The sequence below is a fragment of the Lampris incognitus genome, chromosome 9 (assembly GCF_029633865.1).
Source record: "Lampris incognitus isolate fLamInc1 chromosome 9, fLamInc1.hap2, whole genome shotgun sequence".
Taxonomy (NCBI): domain Eukaryota; kingdom Metazoa; phylum Chordata; class Actinopteri; order Lampriformes; family Lampridae; genus Lampris; species Lampris incognitus.
The window spans coordinates 13,647,830-13,664,057 of NC_079219.1; the positions used below are offsets into that span (position 1 = coordinate 13,647,830).

General features: G+C 43.7%; 3 protein-coding genes across 3 annotated transcripts; 2 read left to right on the forward strand and 1 right to left on the reverse strand.

The window, feature by feature from the left end:
• Positions 1 to 4,238: 4,238 nt before the first annotated feature.
• On the reverse strand, positions 4,239 to 6,238 carry LOC130118248 (trypsin-3-like). Its single transcript, XM_056286649.1, has 5 exons — positions 6,192 to 6,238; positions 5,902 to 6,064; positions 5,189 to 5,442; positions 4,940 to 5,076; positions 4,239 to 4,517 (listed from the first exon to the last, which is right to left on the reverse strand). The coding sequence occupies exons 1-5, from the start codon at positions 6,229 to 6,231 to the stop codon at positions 4,368 to 4,370; spliced, it is 744 nt and encodes a 247-aa protein (XP_056142624.1). The 5' UTR covers positions 6,232 to 6,238; the 3' UTR covers positions 4,239 to 4,367.
• Positions 6,239 to 7,690: 1,452 nt separating this feature from the next.
• Positions 7,691 to 12,719, forward strand: si:ch211-261d7.3 (myb-related transcription factor, partner of profilin). The gene is made up of 4 exons (XM_056286917.1): positions 7,691 to 8,257; positions 8,542 to 8,967; positions 9,100 to 9,737; positions 12,696 to 12,719. The coding sequence occupies exons 1-4, from the start codon at positions 8,002 to 8,004 to the stop codon at positions 12,717 to 12,719; spliced, it is 1,344 nt and encodes a 447-aa protein (XP_056142892.1). The 5' UTR covers positions 7,691 to 8,001.
• A 3-nt stretch (positions 12,720 to 12,722) lies between these two features.
• On the forward strand, positions 12,723 to 15,936 carry zgc:66448 (uncharacterized protein LOC327401 homolog). Its single transcript, XM_056286918.1, has 3 exons — positions 12,723 to 13,110; positions 13,431 to 15,730; positions 15,841 to 15,936. The coding sequence occupies exons 1-3, from the start codon at positions 12,723 to 12,725 to the stop codon at positions 15,934 to 15,936; spliced, it is 2,784 nt and encodes a 927-aa protein (XP_056142893.1).
• Positions 15,937 to 16,228: the final 292 nt, after the last annotated feature.

A 16,228-nucleotide genomic window follows, 5' to 3' on the forward strand; every position in this document is an offset into this window, starting at 1 on the left:
ACATATTCATATATTATGCATGTACGTATATGTATATTATATATATATATATATTATAATATATTGTATAATATATATTATGTATGTATGTGTGTGTGTGTGTGTATTTGTGTATATATATTATATACACTACCGTTCAAAAGTTTGGGATCACCCAAACAATTTTGTGTTTTCCATGAAAAGTCACACTTATTCACCACCATATGTTGTGAAATGAATAGAAAATAGAGTCAAGACATTGACAAGGTTAGAAATAATGATTTGTATTTGAAATAAGATTTTTTTTACATCAAACTTTGCTTTCGTCAAAGAATCCTCCATTTGCAGCAATTACAGCATTGCAGACCTTTGGCATTCTAGCTGTTAATTTGTTGAGGTAATCTGGAGAAATTGCACCCCACGCTTCCAGAAGCAGCTCCCACAAGTTGGATTGGTTGGATGGGCACTTCTTTGAGCAGATTGAGTTTCTGGAGCATCACATTTGTGGGGTCAATTAAACGCTCAAAATGGCCAGAAAAAGAGAACTTTCATCTGAAACTCGACAGTCTATTCTTGTTCTTAGAAATGAAGGCTATTCCATGCGAGAAATTGCTAAGAAATTGAAGATTTCCTACACCGGTGTGTACTACTCCCTTCAGAGGACAGCACAAACAGGCTCTAACCAGAGTAGAAAAAGAAGTGGGAGGCCGCGTTGCACAACTGAGCAAGAAGATAAGTACATTAGAGTCTCTAGTTTGAGAAACAGACACCTCACAGGTCCCCAATTGGCATCTTCATTAAATAGTACCTGTTAGAGCCTGTTTGTGCTGTCCTCTGAAGGGAGTAGTACACACCGGTGTAGGAAATCTTCAATTTCTTAGCAATTTCTCGCATGGAATAGCCTTCATTTCTAAGAACAAGAATAGACTGTCGAGTTTCAGATGAAAGTTCTCTTTTTCTGGCCATTTTGAGCGTTTAATTGACCCCACAAATGTGATGCTCCAGAAACTCAATCTGCTCAAAGAAGTGCCCATCCAACCAATCCAACTTGTGGGAGCTGCTTCTGGAAGCGTGGGGTGCAATTTCTCCAGATTACCTCAACAAATTAACAGCTAGAATGCCAAAGGTCTGCAATGCTGTAATTGCTGCAAATGGAGGATTCTTTGACGAAAGCAAAGTTTGATGTAAAAAAAATCTTATTTCAAATACAAATCATTATTTCTAACCTTGTCAATGTCTTGACTCTATTTTCTATTCATTTCACAACATATGGTGGTGAATAAGTGTGACTTTTCATGGAAAACACGAAATTGTTTGGGTGATCCCAAACTTTTGAACGGTAGTGTATGTATATGTATATACATATATATGTCCATAGGATGTTGCAATGAAACCTCCGATGTAGAAAAATAAGCTCAACAATTCAGGTGCAAAGATATATTTTTATAGCTATGAAAATATATCTTTGCATATACACACACACACACACACACACACACACACACACACACACACACACACCCACACACACACACACACACACACACGCATACATACATACATACATACATACATACATACATACATACATACATACATACATACATACATACATATATGTATTCTATATGCGTATATGTATGTATATATGTACATACCGTTGCAATCAAAATTATTCAACCCCCACTGCAAATTAGGTTTACTGGCAAAATGTACAAACTGTCAGCTGTTTACAATAAACAAATCAAACAAGAACAAATAGCTCAACACAACTAATATTACAAGTGGTTTCTCCAAATTCAACACAAAATGCCACTTTTAATGACTACTGCAGTCTCAAAATTATACAACCCCTTCACGACAAGTCTCTTTAGTACTTAGTGGAGCCCCCTTTTGCTGCTATGACCTGCTGCAAACGTGATGCATAGCCAGACAGCAGCTTCTGGCAGTGCTCCTGAGGGATCTTAGTCCATTCCTCATGGCCAATGGCATCCAGTTCACTAATATTCTTGGGTTTGCATGCTGCAACCGCCTTCTTCAAATACCACCAGAGATTTTTATTGGGGTTCAAGTCAAGCGACTGTGACGGCCACTCTAGAATCTTCCAGGATTTCTTCTGAATCCAAGCCTTAGTGAACTTTGAGGTATGCTTGGGATCATCGTCCTGTTGAAAGGTCCAATGACGCCCAAAGTTCAGCTTCCTCACAGGTGGCGTAACGTTTTCTCCTGGGATTTCCTGATACTTGATTGAATCCATATTACCCCCCGCATGCTGCAGGTTTCCAGTGCCAGAGGAAGCAGAGCAGCCCCAGAGCATCACTGAGCCACCGCCATGCTTCACTGTAGGCAGGGTGTCCTTTTCAGCGTATGCTTCCTTCTCCCTCCTCCAGACATACCGCTGATCCATAGGCCCAGAAAGTTCCAGTTTTGTTTCATCGCTCCACAGAACAGAATCCCAAAACCTCTTGGGCTTATTTATATGGTTGTGAGCATATTGGAGCTGACTTTTCTCGTGCTTTTGGGTCAGTAGTGGTGTACGTCTTGGAGTTCAGGCATGGCGCCCTTCAGCGTTTAGTATGCGCCTTACTGTGCAAACTGCAACCTCAGTGCCTGCTGCCACCAAGTCTTGCTGCAGGTCTTTTGCAGTCACTCGAGGGTTTTTGACCACCTGCCTCCTCAGGAATCTGGTGGCAGCCGTTGCTAGCTTCCTCTTTCTGCCACGTCCAGGTAGTGTAGCCGCTGTTCCTTTCCACTTTGACCTTGCGAACTATGCTTCCAACTGGATCTCTAGGAACAGTCGGTGCCTTTGCTATCTTTTTGTATCCTTTTCCTTGTTTGTGCGAGGCAATGATCTCTTCTCTTAACTTTTTGGACAATTCACTTGATTTGGCCATATTTCCAACATGCAATCGAACGTCACCGTCAACAGACCCCTCGCCAGTCCAGGTATTGGATGTGTTCTAGCTCAAGCACACCTGATGCACCTAATGAAGCCCTTGATTAGTTGCATGAGGTGTGCTTGAGACAACACCTGATTTGCAAATGTCTGCTCTATTGAGGGATTCTATTCAGGGGGCTGAATGATTTTGAGACTGCAGTACTCATTAAAAGTAACATTTTGTGTTGAATTTGGATAAGACCCTTGTAATATTAATTTCATTGAATTATTTAAGCTGTTATTGTGTAATTTGCTGATTGCAAACAGCTGAAAATTGTACATTTTGACAATAAACCTAATATGCAATGGGGGTTGAATAATTTTGATTGCAACTGTATATATACATATAACTATATTATATAATATATACATATAATACATATAAATATGTACATACATTTTATGTGTGTGTGTGTGTGTGTGTGTGTGTGTGTGTGTGTGTGTGTGTGTGTGTGTGTGTGTGTGTGTGTGTGTGTGTGTGTGTGTGAAGATTGGTTTTATTATGAAAGGGGACATCATGATATATGTATGGTCAATACCTGCTTGTGTCGTGATGATAAGCAGTAAGGAAAATGCTTCAGTTTGGACTAAATGGACGGCTAAAATATGAAGTTTTTCAGTTTCATATAATTTTGTCCTCGTGATGGCCTCAGTCAAAAGACTGTTGAATAAAAGAACCGCCGTTTTTCTTATGTATGAACAAAATATATCTCCCACTGACCTCTGATGTGAGTTAATGTTTCTCAGGTCACGTATGTTATTCTCCTTACATATCCGTAAGCCCAAACTAAGAGCTCAGAGACGCACACACACACGTACACACACGTGAAGATGCTTAGTGTTTTCTTCAATAAACATGAAAACTCATCAAAGCCATAAGGAGTTCATCTTTATTATAATATGACACTGATCTTTCCTATATATATATATATATATATATATATATATATATATAAGTTGTTAAGATATTCATTTATGAAGCAAGAAATTACCAGTGACATTTCTTTCAAAATAATGTAACTCCCAGTGCCAAAGCCATGTTTGAACATTCCCTATGTGTAGCCATTATTTTAAATGCTACTTCTTCCACATATCAGTTGGTAGTTAACACGCGTACGTACACACGCACACACACATGCACGCACACACACAAAACACAACACACCACATCAGTTGGCATTTCCTTTCACAATGACGTGGTGTGTAAGGTTTTTTTTAATGCTCCCTCATACCCCCATCCTCTTATATATTTATATATATATTTGTTCTTTTAAAAACACTAAATCAGTCAAAAACAAGAGAGTGTGGATAATCACTTTATTTTCATGATAGTAACAGTTGTTGTCACGGCTCCTGTCTCAGAGCAGCTAGTCCCTCCAGTAAAGATGTCTTAGTAGGAGGACATGGTGCTCCTGTTGTCTTAGTAGGAGGACATGGTGCTCCTCTTGTCTTAGTAGGAGGACATGGTGCTCCTGATCCAGGAGTTGTAGTTGCAGACCCTGGTATAGACACCAGGGTTGTTCCTCTGGGCACAGCCGTAACCCCAGGACACCACACCCTGGAGCTGGCCGTTGCACACCACGGGGCCACCGGAGTCACCCTGGAAGGACGGAGATGCACAAAATGTGAAGCGGGGAATGCTCATAGAAGGTTTATTAGAAAGGGGGCCCGTAGGCCTTGCAGCCAACAGCACAAAAACTAAATTCACTTGCACCTCAACAAGATGTACAGCACACATACACACAATTAACGCCAGCAGCATATTTCCTTCAGGTTTTCAGAAGGACGTTTGGGGCTCTGTCATTGACATGAATGACTAAACCATCTGACCACGACAAGAGATGCAAAGTTAATAACAATGACTTCATGGAGAGGCTCTGGTTTAGCCCCCCCCCCCCCGAGCCCTGGGGCCCCTGGGCCTGGGCCCGGTAGGCCTGTTCGGTAATCCACCCATGGGAAGGCTTTGATTCTTTCTTCTTTTTTTGTCACTTCGTGTGGAAAACAATAACAACTTATTCTTACCTGGCAAGAGTCCTTGCCTCCCTCGAGGAATCCAGCACAGAACATGTTGGAGGTGATCTGTCCGGGGTAGGCGTTTCTGCAGCTGCTGTCACTCAGAATTGGGGCATCCAGGCACCTCAGGCGGTCGGGGTAGTTGCCTTTAAAAAAAATGAGAGGGGGGCAGAGCGAGATAACAGGTGAATGTTACTGAGAATGTGTGACTTTTTGGGGGGGGGGCTGCTCAAACGTTATCGTGGGTGCGGTTCTTACTGCCGGAGCTGCTGGTGTTGCCCCATCCGGAGATCAGGCAGCGCGTGCCGGAGCTGGCGCAGCTGGAGGGCAGGGACACGGTCTTGACGTAGCTGTTGAGGCTGGCGGGCTTGCTCAGCTTGATCAGCATGATGTCGTTGTCCAGGTTGCGGCTGCTGTAGCGGGGGTGCTTGATGACCCGGGCGGAGCTGATGAACTGCTCGGTGCCCTCGTTGACTTCAATGTTGTGCTCACCCAGACGCACCTGGATGCGACTGGAGGGAGAGAGAGAGAGAGAGAGAGAGAGAGAGAGAGAGAGAGAGAGAGAGAGAGAGAGAGAGAGAGAGAGAGAGAGAGAGAGAGAGAGAGAGAGAGAGAGAGAGAGAGAGAGATGAAGGGGAGTAACGAGGGCTGAGTAATAATAATGTCACAGTGCTTTTATAAAAAATTTTCCTTTCGCAAAACGTGTTACCTGAAATCCAGGAATGATGAATCAGGTCATGTGGACCCAACGTTTAGTGGGAGGGACGTTTCATCGCTCCTCTAAGTGACTTCGTCGGTGTCGCCTGGCTGCAGCTCTCCCCCACGTTTCTCCCACTCAACTTTGTGTCCACACGAACTGATTCATCTTTCCGGGATTTGTGTGGGGATTTGATTATTTCTTAGCTTACGTTGGCCCCAGGACGTATTCAAGCTTGTGAGTTGTTAAGATGGTGAATGTTGTTGGTACTCACGACTTGTAGCAGTGGGCGGCGGACACCACCCAGGTGCTGGAGATCAGGGACCCGCCACAGAAGTGGTACCCGGCGTTCAGAGACACCTGGTAGGGCACAGAGTTCTTCCTGCACTCGTATCCTCCCACGATCTTGTCATCCTCGTCCTCGATGGGGGCAGCAACTTAGATATCAGAGAGAGAGGGGGGGGGGATCCAGTATTAATTTACCATCAGTTGAACATGCAATACAGAACAAAATACACGCTCATCCATTACAAAAAAAAGATTAAAAAAAACACAAGAACGTACAAGCCACAGCAAACAGCGCCAGAAGAACGAAGTACTTCATGATTACTTTTTGCCTCCACACACAAGTCAGCAGCAGTCGCGTTGGATTTTATATACCCGACCTGGTGGCTGATTATCTGACATTCCCAGGGATTCGTACTTACTTTTCTGCGAACTGTGCATATTGTCTAAACATTATCTAACCTGGGAAACGCCAGCATGACCAACGAGGGCACCACATGGAGATGCTTCGCGTCTGTACAGAATAGTTTCCAAGAAAAGTCTGATTCTTTGCTCTCTTTAAAATGTGTAAGCTATAAATTACCAACTGCAGAATATCAAGTAGAATGAGATAAATGTTGATTGAAAACGGTTATTACTTATAATCAAATTCAAATGTAAGGTAGAATGAGCTAAATGTTGATTGCAAATTGTTATTTACGATCAGGATTAATTAGATTAAAACATGATTAAAATATTGCAGCGAATTCGGAGGGACAACCACAGGAACCGCCGCAGCCGGGACGCGAACCCGTAGCTCCCGCCATGCACGTTACAATATAAATATCATTGAAATTGTTATATTATTATTACATCTGAATTGCAATAATGTGTCCTCCGCAGAAGGAAAGTATCTGAATAAACACTTGATGACAATAAGAATTACATAAAATGCAATTACTGTCGTTTAAATCCGACGGAACGTTGCCAACACACGTTCAGAGAAAAATTGACGGTCCTTTGTAAAAGGACATCAAGTGGTGTTATAGCACAGTTATGGCAGGAAGAGGATGATGCCAACGTTTAATTCGTTAAATCTGCAACTTCTGCTGTGTGACGTATTTGTGTGTTTTTTGTTTTGTTTTGTTTTTTTGTGTTCAACAATTCCCAAAGTTTGCTCGGCTTTGAATGTAGCTCAGCCAGTGACGTCAATAGAACGCGACTGTCCTCGGTTTGTATATCGGCGGATGAGCTAACAGCTGCACCGACTGTGTTTTTGTTTTGTTTGGCCTCCCATGTGCAGTTTTCTTGAGGTAAGCAAAAAGACGTCGTTGTCGTCGGGCCCGCTCGATTTCACGTTAACAAAAGTTGTAGCTTTACTCGGACCTGTGGTAGCGACATTGGCAGATCAGCACCTAATGTATGCGGAATGCGCAACCATTGCGGATGTGGTGCATAAAAAAATGCGCATCAATGCGACAGAAAACAACATCGACGTAATTGCTGAATGTAAATGTGGCCCTTTTGACGTCAACTATATTATCAGCATCGGCATGATTTTTGTCCACACCTTCAGGTCCAGAAACGATCGTCATACCTGGATGAGGCAACTTCTTGAAAGACCGCTCACCATTTAGATGCTGCACTTGAGATTCGTCAGTTTTACACCTGCAAGTTCTCCAACTTTTGATGCCCCCCCCCTCCGCATCGCTTGGATATGTTTTCATTCGCTTATCCGCGTGAATGAAAAAGGATTAAATTGACCACCCATGGGTATTTCTCCAGATGTCTCGGTGTAATTAGGCTCAGTAAAAACGTCTTTCAACTAACCTGCAGAAACGATTTAAACCGTCTGACACAATATGTTGAAAATGACAGGAATCTAAAATATTCCTTAATGATACAGCTGTTCATACGTACTGTTGCCCTGTAGTCTGTATGCAACTGTACACTAATCCGGTTCATAGTTATTTGATATGATGTACTTTGAATTTAAAATGTTATCAGCATTAAGTTCAATCATAACTTGAACTTTAATCAATGGGGCAGAAGCTGTCATTCATTGTGAATTGGCCGGGCAGTCAGTTCTTATGTAAACCAGGCCTGACTCATGACTGAGTACTACGAGGAGGGGGGGCTGCTGTATGAGCAATCACCTCCCATGCACATAAAAGTGGAGTCTCCGGAGGGGCCCTTTGGAGGGGGAGTATCAGAAGATGGCTTCCCCAGGGAGGATGATGACTCCGAAGGTAGCTGTGACCAGAACAGTGGACTACCTGGGGGACTGCCTTTCAATGTGGTAGTAGTGCATCCCAACATCATGGCGCCAGGCATGTCCTCTGATGACCTCATGTCCATTGAACAAAGTAAGACTAAATTGATTTGAGGTCATTATGTCCCATACTTCCTTGTCAAAGTGGAAACTGCTGCTTAGTCTATAAAAACATATGCAACAATGTTTTGAGATTTAAGATTATGGAATTGTATTGGTACAATAGCCTAGTTGGGTAAGGCAGTCATAAATCTACATGATCTGGGTATTTTAAAAAGCTATTTTAATTTAAAAGGCTATTTGAAACAAGGAATATATTAAGCAACACTTTATATATTTCTTTCCCGCTTTGGCTTATTTCTTCCTCTTTCTCTGCAGATAGAGGTATGTCAGCTGCATTGGCTGCCAGTGGTGCGGGTAAAAGAAAGAGTCGCTTCAGTGGAGCAGAGCTGGAGGTGTTGGTGTCAGAAGTGACCCGGTGTGAAGGGGAGCTATTTGGTCCTGCAGGAAGGCTTCGGCGACGGGAGAGAGAACGCATCTGGGCAGGAATTCTTGAGAGAGTCAACGCTGTGTCTAGAGTTCCACGTACCCTCCGAGAGGTTAAGAAACGCTGGGATGACTTGAAGAGACGTAATGGCGGTAGGCTAGCAGATGCACGCCACCGCAGCTGTTACCTACCATCCAGTAGATCGGCCTCAATTCTTGGGCGGTCAACTCAGTCAAGCCCCAGGCTTCAACAGGCCAGGCAAAAGCAAAGCACCAGACCAAAGGCTAGTTTCCCATGTTTCACTGACTCTGATCCAGGTAAAATAACAGTTACTACTTCTTCTGCTATTTTGTTTGAGGGAGTGTATTGATGATAAATGTAGATTACAATTTATCCGTTCAATTTGTTTTTTACTGAAGATTTAATGTGTCTGATATGATTTCTTGCAGTTGGAGGAGGTGAAGGATCAGAGCGAGATGGTTTGGAGAAAGATGAGGACAATCCTGAGCGAGAAAGAGAGGTGGGAGAACCAGAATGTGAGGGGGGAGAGAACAGCATGGAGGACAAACTGGGATTGGGACTTGGTTTGGGCATTGGTCCCCCTCCTCCCTCAGAAAGATGGCTCCCCCCGTCACCACTTTACAGTGCTCCTTTTCTCAATGGCAGTCCACAACCTAGTCCTCAGCCATCACTTGGAGCACAGCAGGGTCCCCTTGAGGCCCCACCACGTAGCTTGTGGCTTGAAGATGAGCTCCGAGGGCTTGGGGAAGCAGCGATTCAGCTTGGGGATCGGGTTGAGAAGAGTCTGAGGGATTTTGGGGACGGTTTCAGACGTGACATGAGGACACTTGTTGCTTCCCAAGAGGCTCTAGCAATCAGTTTACAACAGAACAATGTCCTTTTGCAGAGGCTTTTAGGAGTGCTTGAGGCCCAGCAACAGCCACAGCCACAACAACATCGTATTCAACAGCCACACCAGCCACAAACATCCCAACAGCACATACCAACACAACCATCTCAACAGCAGCTGCCACATATAGAACAACAGCAACATCAACAACGGATAGAATCGCCTCAGCAATCACAGGTACAGCATCAGCAGCATTCCCATGTAATACAACAACAGTCACAGCACCAATCACAGTTACAACAGTTGCAGCTCACCCAACGTTCAAACACACAGTCAGCCATAGCAGTGGCACCTGAACCAGACATACAAGATGCTTTTCATCCTGATCCACCCACTGGAATAAATGGAACTGTGCACCGGCCACGAAGGGGAAGAAATGTAGATCATAGGCGTAGAAGACGACGTTGATGGGAAAATAACTTTTCATAGACACTAGGTATATTTATTTGCTGTCAGAAAATCTGTCAAACTTTAGCTCTTTTTTTCTATTAATATTTCTGTAAAGAATCCTTTAAAAACACTTTCCACACCATCTCGGAAATCGAATACATATCACTGTTTTTTTCTTCAGACTGAAGCCAGTGCACAAGGAACCCAAACAGGAGATATTTGTGACAGCCTTAACGTTAGCATGGTATCTCAGAAATACATAATCTTATGATAACAGAATTGGGCTTCCTGGAAACAAAAAAAAAAGCTCTGTAGATCGACAACTTCATCCAAGAGAGACTTGTTGGCCGTTCAGCAATTTGAGTGCTGATGGATAATACGCATGTCAAAGTACATGCTTTGCAGCAGAGCTGCAAAACTCATGCTCACTAGTCAGCACTGTCTGACGGCTGTACATAAATACTCATTCCATTTTCATAGAGGACTTATCTGCAGCTGTTACCACATATCGTAAGGATATAAGGCTATTGTAATTACTTGCAAATATATGGCTGTGCTTTGTTTCATGATATGTGTCCCAGCTTTGGTTGGACAATAAAGCTAAATTGTATTCGATTCATTGCGTTTTTAGATAAACGTGGTGCTTCAATAAAAATATCCTTTTTGTTATAATTAACTCCAGTTTCCCATGCTCTTATGAAGGACTTAAACGTGCAATTTTGTCAGATGCACTTCAGCAAGCTTAAAATTTTCATTCATGTTTCTGGTGAAATTTATAACACATACATCAGTATGTAGGGCTATGTATTATAATCTTGCATGCAGTAAGTTTGATGTGTACGTAGATCGGTGCAAGGAACCATTTAACTATTTATCTGCGTACAATTTTGCGAAATTTATATTTTGTAGATTGCGTCTGCTCCACTGAAATGTACCAACAAAACTTAAATAAAGTCAACCTTGATTTATTGACGAACCCAATGCATTGTTCATTGATATGTCAGTCACTAGAATGTATTCTGTGCAAAAGCTGATTTGTTAATGCAAGTTCATTTGACTGTGGGGCAGTGTTTGTGTTGTGTTTCTGTTGGTTGTGTTACCACCCGAAATTGGTCAGCTCGCTAAAACTCTTTATAAAGCAGTCATAACGCGTAGAATCATCTAATGTTGTGTTATACCTTTTAACCAACTTCATTCACTGTCACCCCAACCCCCACGCTTCTTTTTAGAATTCATCATCTATAGGCTTCATTTACCCAAAGTTATGCCACTGGTTTTTAAGTATGATAAGCATTATTTGTATTTTTGATTATAGTAAAGACCAGAGGAAAACGTGTTCAATGCAAAATAACATTGTTTGAAACAGCTTCAAAGTTTTTCATGGTGTCATATAATGACAAATGTCTCATGTCTGGTCAAAACTAATGAATATGATTTTATTAACAATGAAAACACTTTGGGTCAAAATTGAACGTTTATCTCAATCCAATTCTGCTTCTGCAAGTCTGCTGTCTATGAACTCGAAGTCCAAACATTTCTCTCACTTGTTCCCAAAATAGTGCAATGAACACCCTGCTTCCATCAGAGATACAGACTCACATACTTAATTAAAAAAAAAGTCCTAAAATCATTCCTCTTTTGGGCCTACCTTAATCCATAGATGGTCTCTAAGCATGCCTGTTTCTACTGATTTGTGACATTGACTGGATAATTTGTAATAGGAATGAATCTCCTACTACTATCATCCCATTATTGGTGATCCTACCATACAGGTAAATTAGTTGCACTTGACATGATATGTCTGTGATACTGATTTGGGGCTGTGATGGAAAAATACAAACTTATACAGGTTCTGCTGTAACCTTGGTACTGAGACAAAACACAAACTTATATAGGTTCTGCTGTAACCTTGGTACTGAGACAAATGTATAAGTTTGTATTTTTCCCTTACAGGACATTATCTGGTTAATTTGTATTTCAGTCTCCTACTACCGCTGTCATTGTTGGTGGTGTACCAGTTGGACACTTCCTAACTGCACTTGACATAATGGTCCATCTTGGTTGTGATATGATTACTATTTAGCGCTCCAACGTGCCTGTAGGTTGACACAGTAATATATCTGCCAACTGCTGAGTCTTGTGTCTGCTAATTGAGAAATTTGTAAATTCACCCACAACTTCAGTCTCCAAACAGGTAAAAAAAAAAAAGAAAGATAGTGTAACGACCACGGATGTGTAGACTCGCTATAACGTGAACAGAACCACATTTCAGTATATTAGTGTACAGCTACTCTATCCTGTTTGTGTGTGCGCGCGCGCGCGCGTGTTGCTGTGATTGACATTTTATCGCAATACCAAATTGGACTTTTGAATGTCATTCTTTTTACTCTTTATCATAATTTAACCCAATCGTGTCGCAACAGAAACACAAAGTTAAGGTAAAACGCCCAACAATTCATGAAAGTGGTGATCGTCAAGTTTATGTATTCTGGTGCCTATGCTGTGGAGGATGCCGTGAGGGCTTTGTAGCTGTGACATTAGATGAAAGAAATTGTATTTGCGGTGAAGAGAAACGGGGAAATCGTCCAGATCTGGCCGGAGCAATACCGCATCTGCGGGCATTATTGTCAAAGGTGAAAGTCCTCAGCGAACACAACCGCTACCATCACGCTATGCTGCACAAGCCCCCCCCCTCCCCCCACGCCGCTGTGTGGACATTATGAGGCTTCCACCCCTGTGCAAAAGGAAGAGACGGGGGTGCATGGGTGAAACATGGCGGCCGTAGACCCATCGGAGTCCCCAGAACAACAGATTTCCACCAACGAAAAGGAAGCCGAATCGGGGAAAATGGCCGATAGAAGCGCCCCCGAATGCAACTACGAACAGACAGCAGGCGCACTTGGAAAATCCGAAGAGAGCGTCAACAACGAAGGGGTAAGCGGTGTTAGCAACGACGGCGATGGTGGTGCTGCCAGCCATTCGGAGGTTTGTGGCAATCATGACACGGGAGCTGACACAACGACGTGTAATTCACTGGGATCGATAGAAAAAATCACCCACAACAAAGAGGATTCCTGCGGCGATCGGCGGGGCTCCCGTTTGGCAGAAACCGAGGACAACGAGGAAGCGGTGGAAACGCGCAAAGAAAACCCCAACTGTGGTATGCTAATGTTAATTCTATATTCTGTGAATAACAGCGTTAGCGTTAGCGTGCAAGCTAACGCTAACGCTGTTAGCCGTTGTCCTCGCGCTTAGGTTAACTTAAACCCTCCGATTTTGGGAGCGGAGTAACGCCTGCTGCAGCGACATGAGCGAACCGACCGCCTGTCGCAATGTTTTATTCGGGATACACGAGCGGACCAACCGTCAGTTATTTAGCATATAAACCAGTCGATCGCAATCGATGTAGTTGTTGTCGGTGAGCTGTGTTGCTTATTGTTTGTAGAGGAGTTGTTGATACGGTGTTTTCTTCTCCACCAGATCGCAACACTCTGATGGAAAAACCGGAGGTGCAGGTGGATACACTTGTTGACGCTATTTCTAATGCAGATGGAGGGGAGATTAATAGAAAAAAGTCAGATTCTCCAGAGGAGCGCACAGTAAAGGAGGCAGTTAATGAGTTGGGGAATGAAGTCGAGGATGTGGTAGAAGAAGATGACGATGATGATGTTGATGATGACGACAGAGGAGAGGAGGCTCGTGCGTTAGTCAAACCAAGAAAGTGGATTCTTCAGTGCAAGGAGTGCGGGGAAAGATTCAACCGACGAGAAACGTTCAATCTTCACCGTCACTTCCATGCACACAAGGATGAGCTGAACCCCCTCACCTGTAAAGAATGCGGCCTTACCTTTCAGCACCGCAGCAACCTCATCAGACATCGAAGTGAGCATAAAGAGAAGGAGGAGCAAATCGTAACACTAAAGAAGGAGGCACAGGTGCGGGATGAAAGTTTCAAGTGTGCGCAATGTGAGAAATTTTTCGCCACAGTGGATAAGCTGAGGGGACACAACTGCAGCGATGTCCCAGAAAAGCCTTACCGCTGTCCACTGTGCCGCCAAGAGTTTCAATTTAAGGTATCTGTCACCAAACACATGCAGACCCACTCCCTGAAGAGTGTCTTAAAATGCCAAGAGTGCTATCAGAGTTTCTATGACAGCACGGCTCTGCGCTGCCACCAACGATGTCACGCTGCGCTGAAACCCTATGAGTGCCCTGAGTGTGGCATGGTATTCAAACACTATTCTGTCATGGAAGACCACCGCCGTAAACACACAGAGAACATGCGCTCCCACCAGTGCAGTATCTGTGGTAAGATTTTCAAGTACAGCAGTCTCCTACATCAGCACCAGTATCTGCACACGGGCCAGAAGCCCTTCCGCTGCCCTGAATGTGGTAAAAAATTTGCCTTTGCTCAAAACATGAAGGCACATTGCCGTCAGCATAGACTGCATGCCGTCAACCCCCTTGCCTCCTCTGATGAGCCGAGTAAGCAGGCCCCTGTGCCTACACATGAGACAGTTAGGGGACCAGGGAAGGAGAACACCAACCAGAGTGTTGAACTAAAACGTGTATTTAACTGTCCACTTTGTCCTCAGATCTCATACACAGCTGCTGACCTGAGAGCGCACATGCTAATTCATGAGGCTGAGCATGAGAAGCTTGAGAACAGATCCAAATCAGTAAATGAGAACATAAACAAGAGCTGGGAGAAAGGACACACCTGTCCCCACTGTCCAAGTACTTTTCGTGATGAGTCAAGTTTTTATGGACATTTGTTAAAAGTCCATAAATCTATTAATCATTATTTAGAGAAGTGGAGGACAAGACCCATAAATAAATGTTCTCAGTTAAATTCTGATAATGTTCAAGGGAAGTTGAAAAGTGATGGCAGAAGCAGTAAGTCATATATGTGTCCAGAATGTGGCAAAATGTTCCGTCACCGCTCAGTGTTAGAATTGCATATGCGCATTCATTCAAAGGACAAGCGGTACCAGTGCAAGGTGTGTGGAAAGGGCTTTCGATTCAGCAGCTACTTACAGCAACACCTCATCATCCACACAGGCAAGAAGCCATACAAATGTCCTGATTGCGGGAAAGACTTTGCCTTTCTTCAGAACATGAAGACTCATCAAAAGCTGCATCAGGAAAAACCATTCCGTTGCACTAGCTGCCGTAGGGGTTACAGTGATGAAGCCCAGCTTCAGCACCACATGTTATCACATAATGGTGAGAAACCTCACAAGTGTGAACTTTGCAACAAGAGCTTTGGATTACCTTATCTGCTCCGTGATCATATGAACACGCATACAGGAGAGAGACCCCATCGCTGTGATGAGTGTCACAAATCCTTCTCCTGGTTTAGCAGCCTCCTAGTACATCAAAAAATCCATGCCCGCAAGCGTCAAGGTCTCAGCCAGCATAACACTTTTCCTGTAAGTACAAGAATGAGAGGCAGAGGTAGCAGGGGAAGGAGAGGGGGTCGGTTAGCATGGATCTGGCCGAAGTTGGCAGGAGGCTCAGGTATGGTTAGCCGGCAAGGTCAGCAGGAGGCACAGCCGCCACCCCCATATCAAGTTCCACCACTGAGAGATGCTGAGTGGCATAGTAGTACAGTCCAACCACCCTCTCCCATGTTGTCATCTCAAATGGATTTACAAGGCAGACACCAGAAGGAACCATGGCTCTCAGAGGCTCACCCTCCACCAGTTCAGTGGAAGGTAGATGGTGGAGAAGTAATGCCCGTTCCAATACCTCAGCAGCCACATTTACCCCCACAGCAAGTACAGTTTGATAGCCTGTCACTACCATGCTTACAGCAACACCATAAAACCAGCTCAGCTTGGGGGGAAAACCCTCTGATAGCTCAATCTGGCCCCACTACAATTCAGAGTTTGAAATCCTTGCACACAAAAGAGAGCACAGATTTGAGTGGGTGCTCCCTCCTAGCAGCTGTGCCAAAAAAAACCAGTGTGCTAGTAGCAAGTGAGATAGACCAGCAACGGCAACCCAAGCCTGTCTTGTGGAATAATACAACTACAGCCATCACACTTGCCTCCACTAGCCTTTCGCATGAATTTCCTGGTTCACCAACTTATACCGATGGGGCAGCACTTTGGAGTGTAAGACCAATTCCAGTAGCACCAATTTCACAGAGCTCACCAAATAAGCTTGGCCAAGAGCCTCAGCTGTCAAGATGGTCAAATGTCCAAATGTCAATACAAAAGGCTATGAATGACCCATCTACATCTCCTAAAAAGGATGACCGAACATGGGACTTC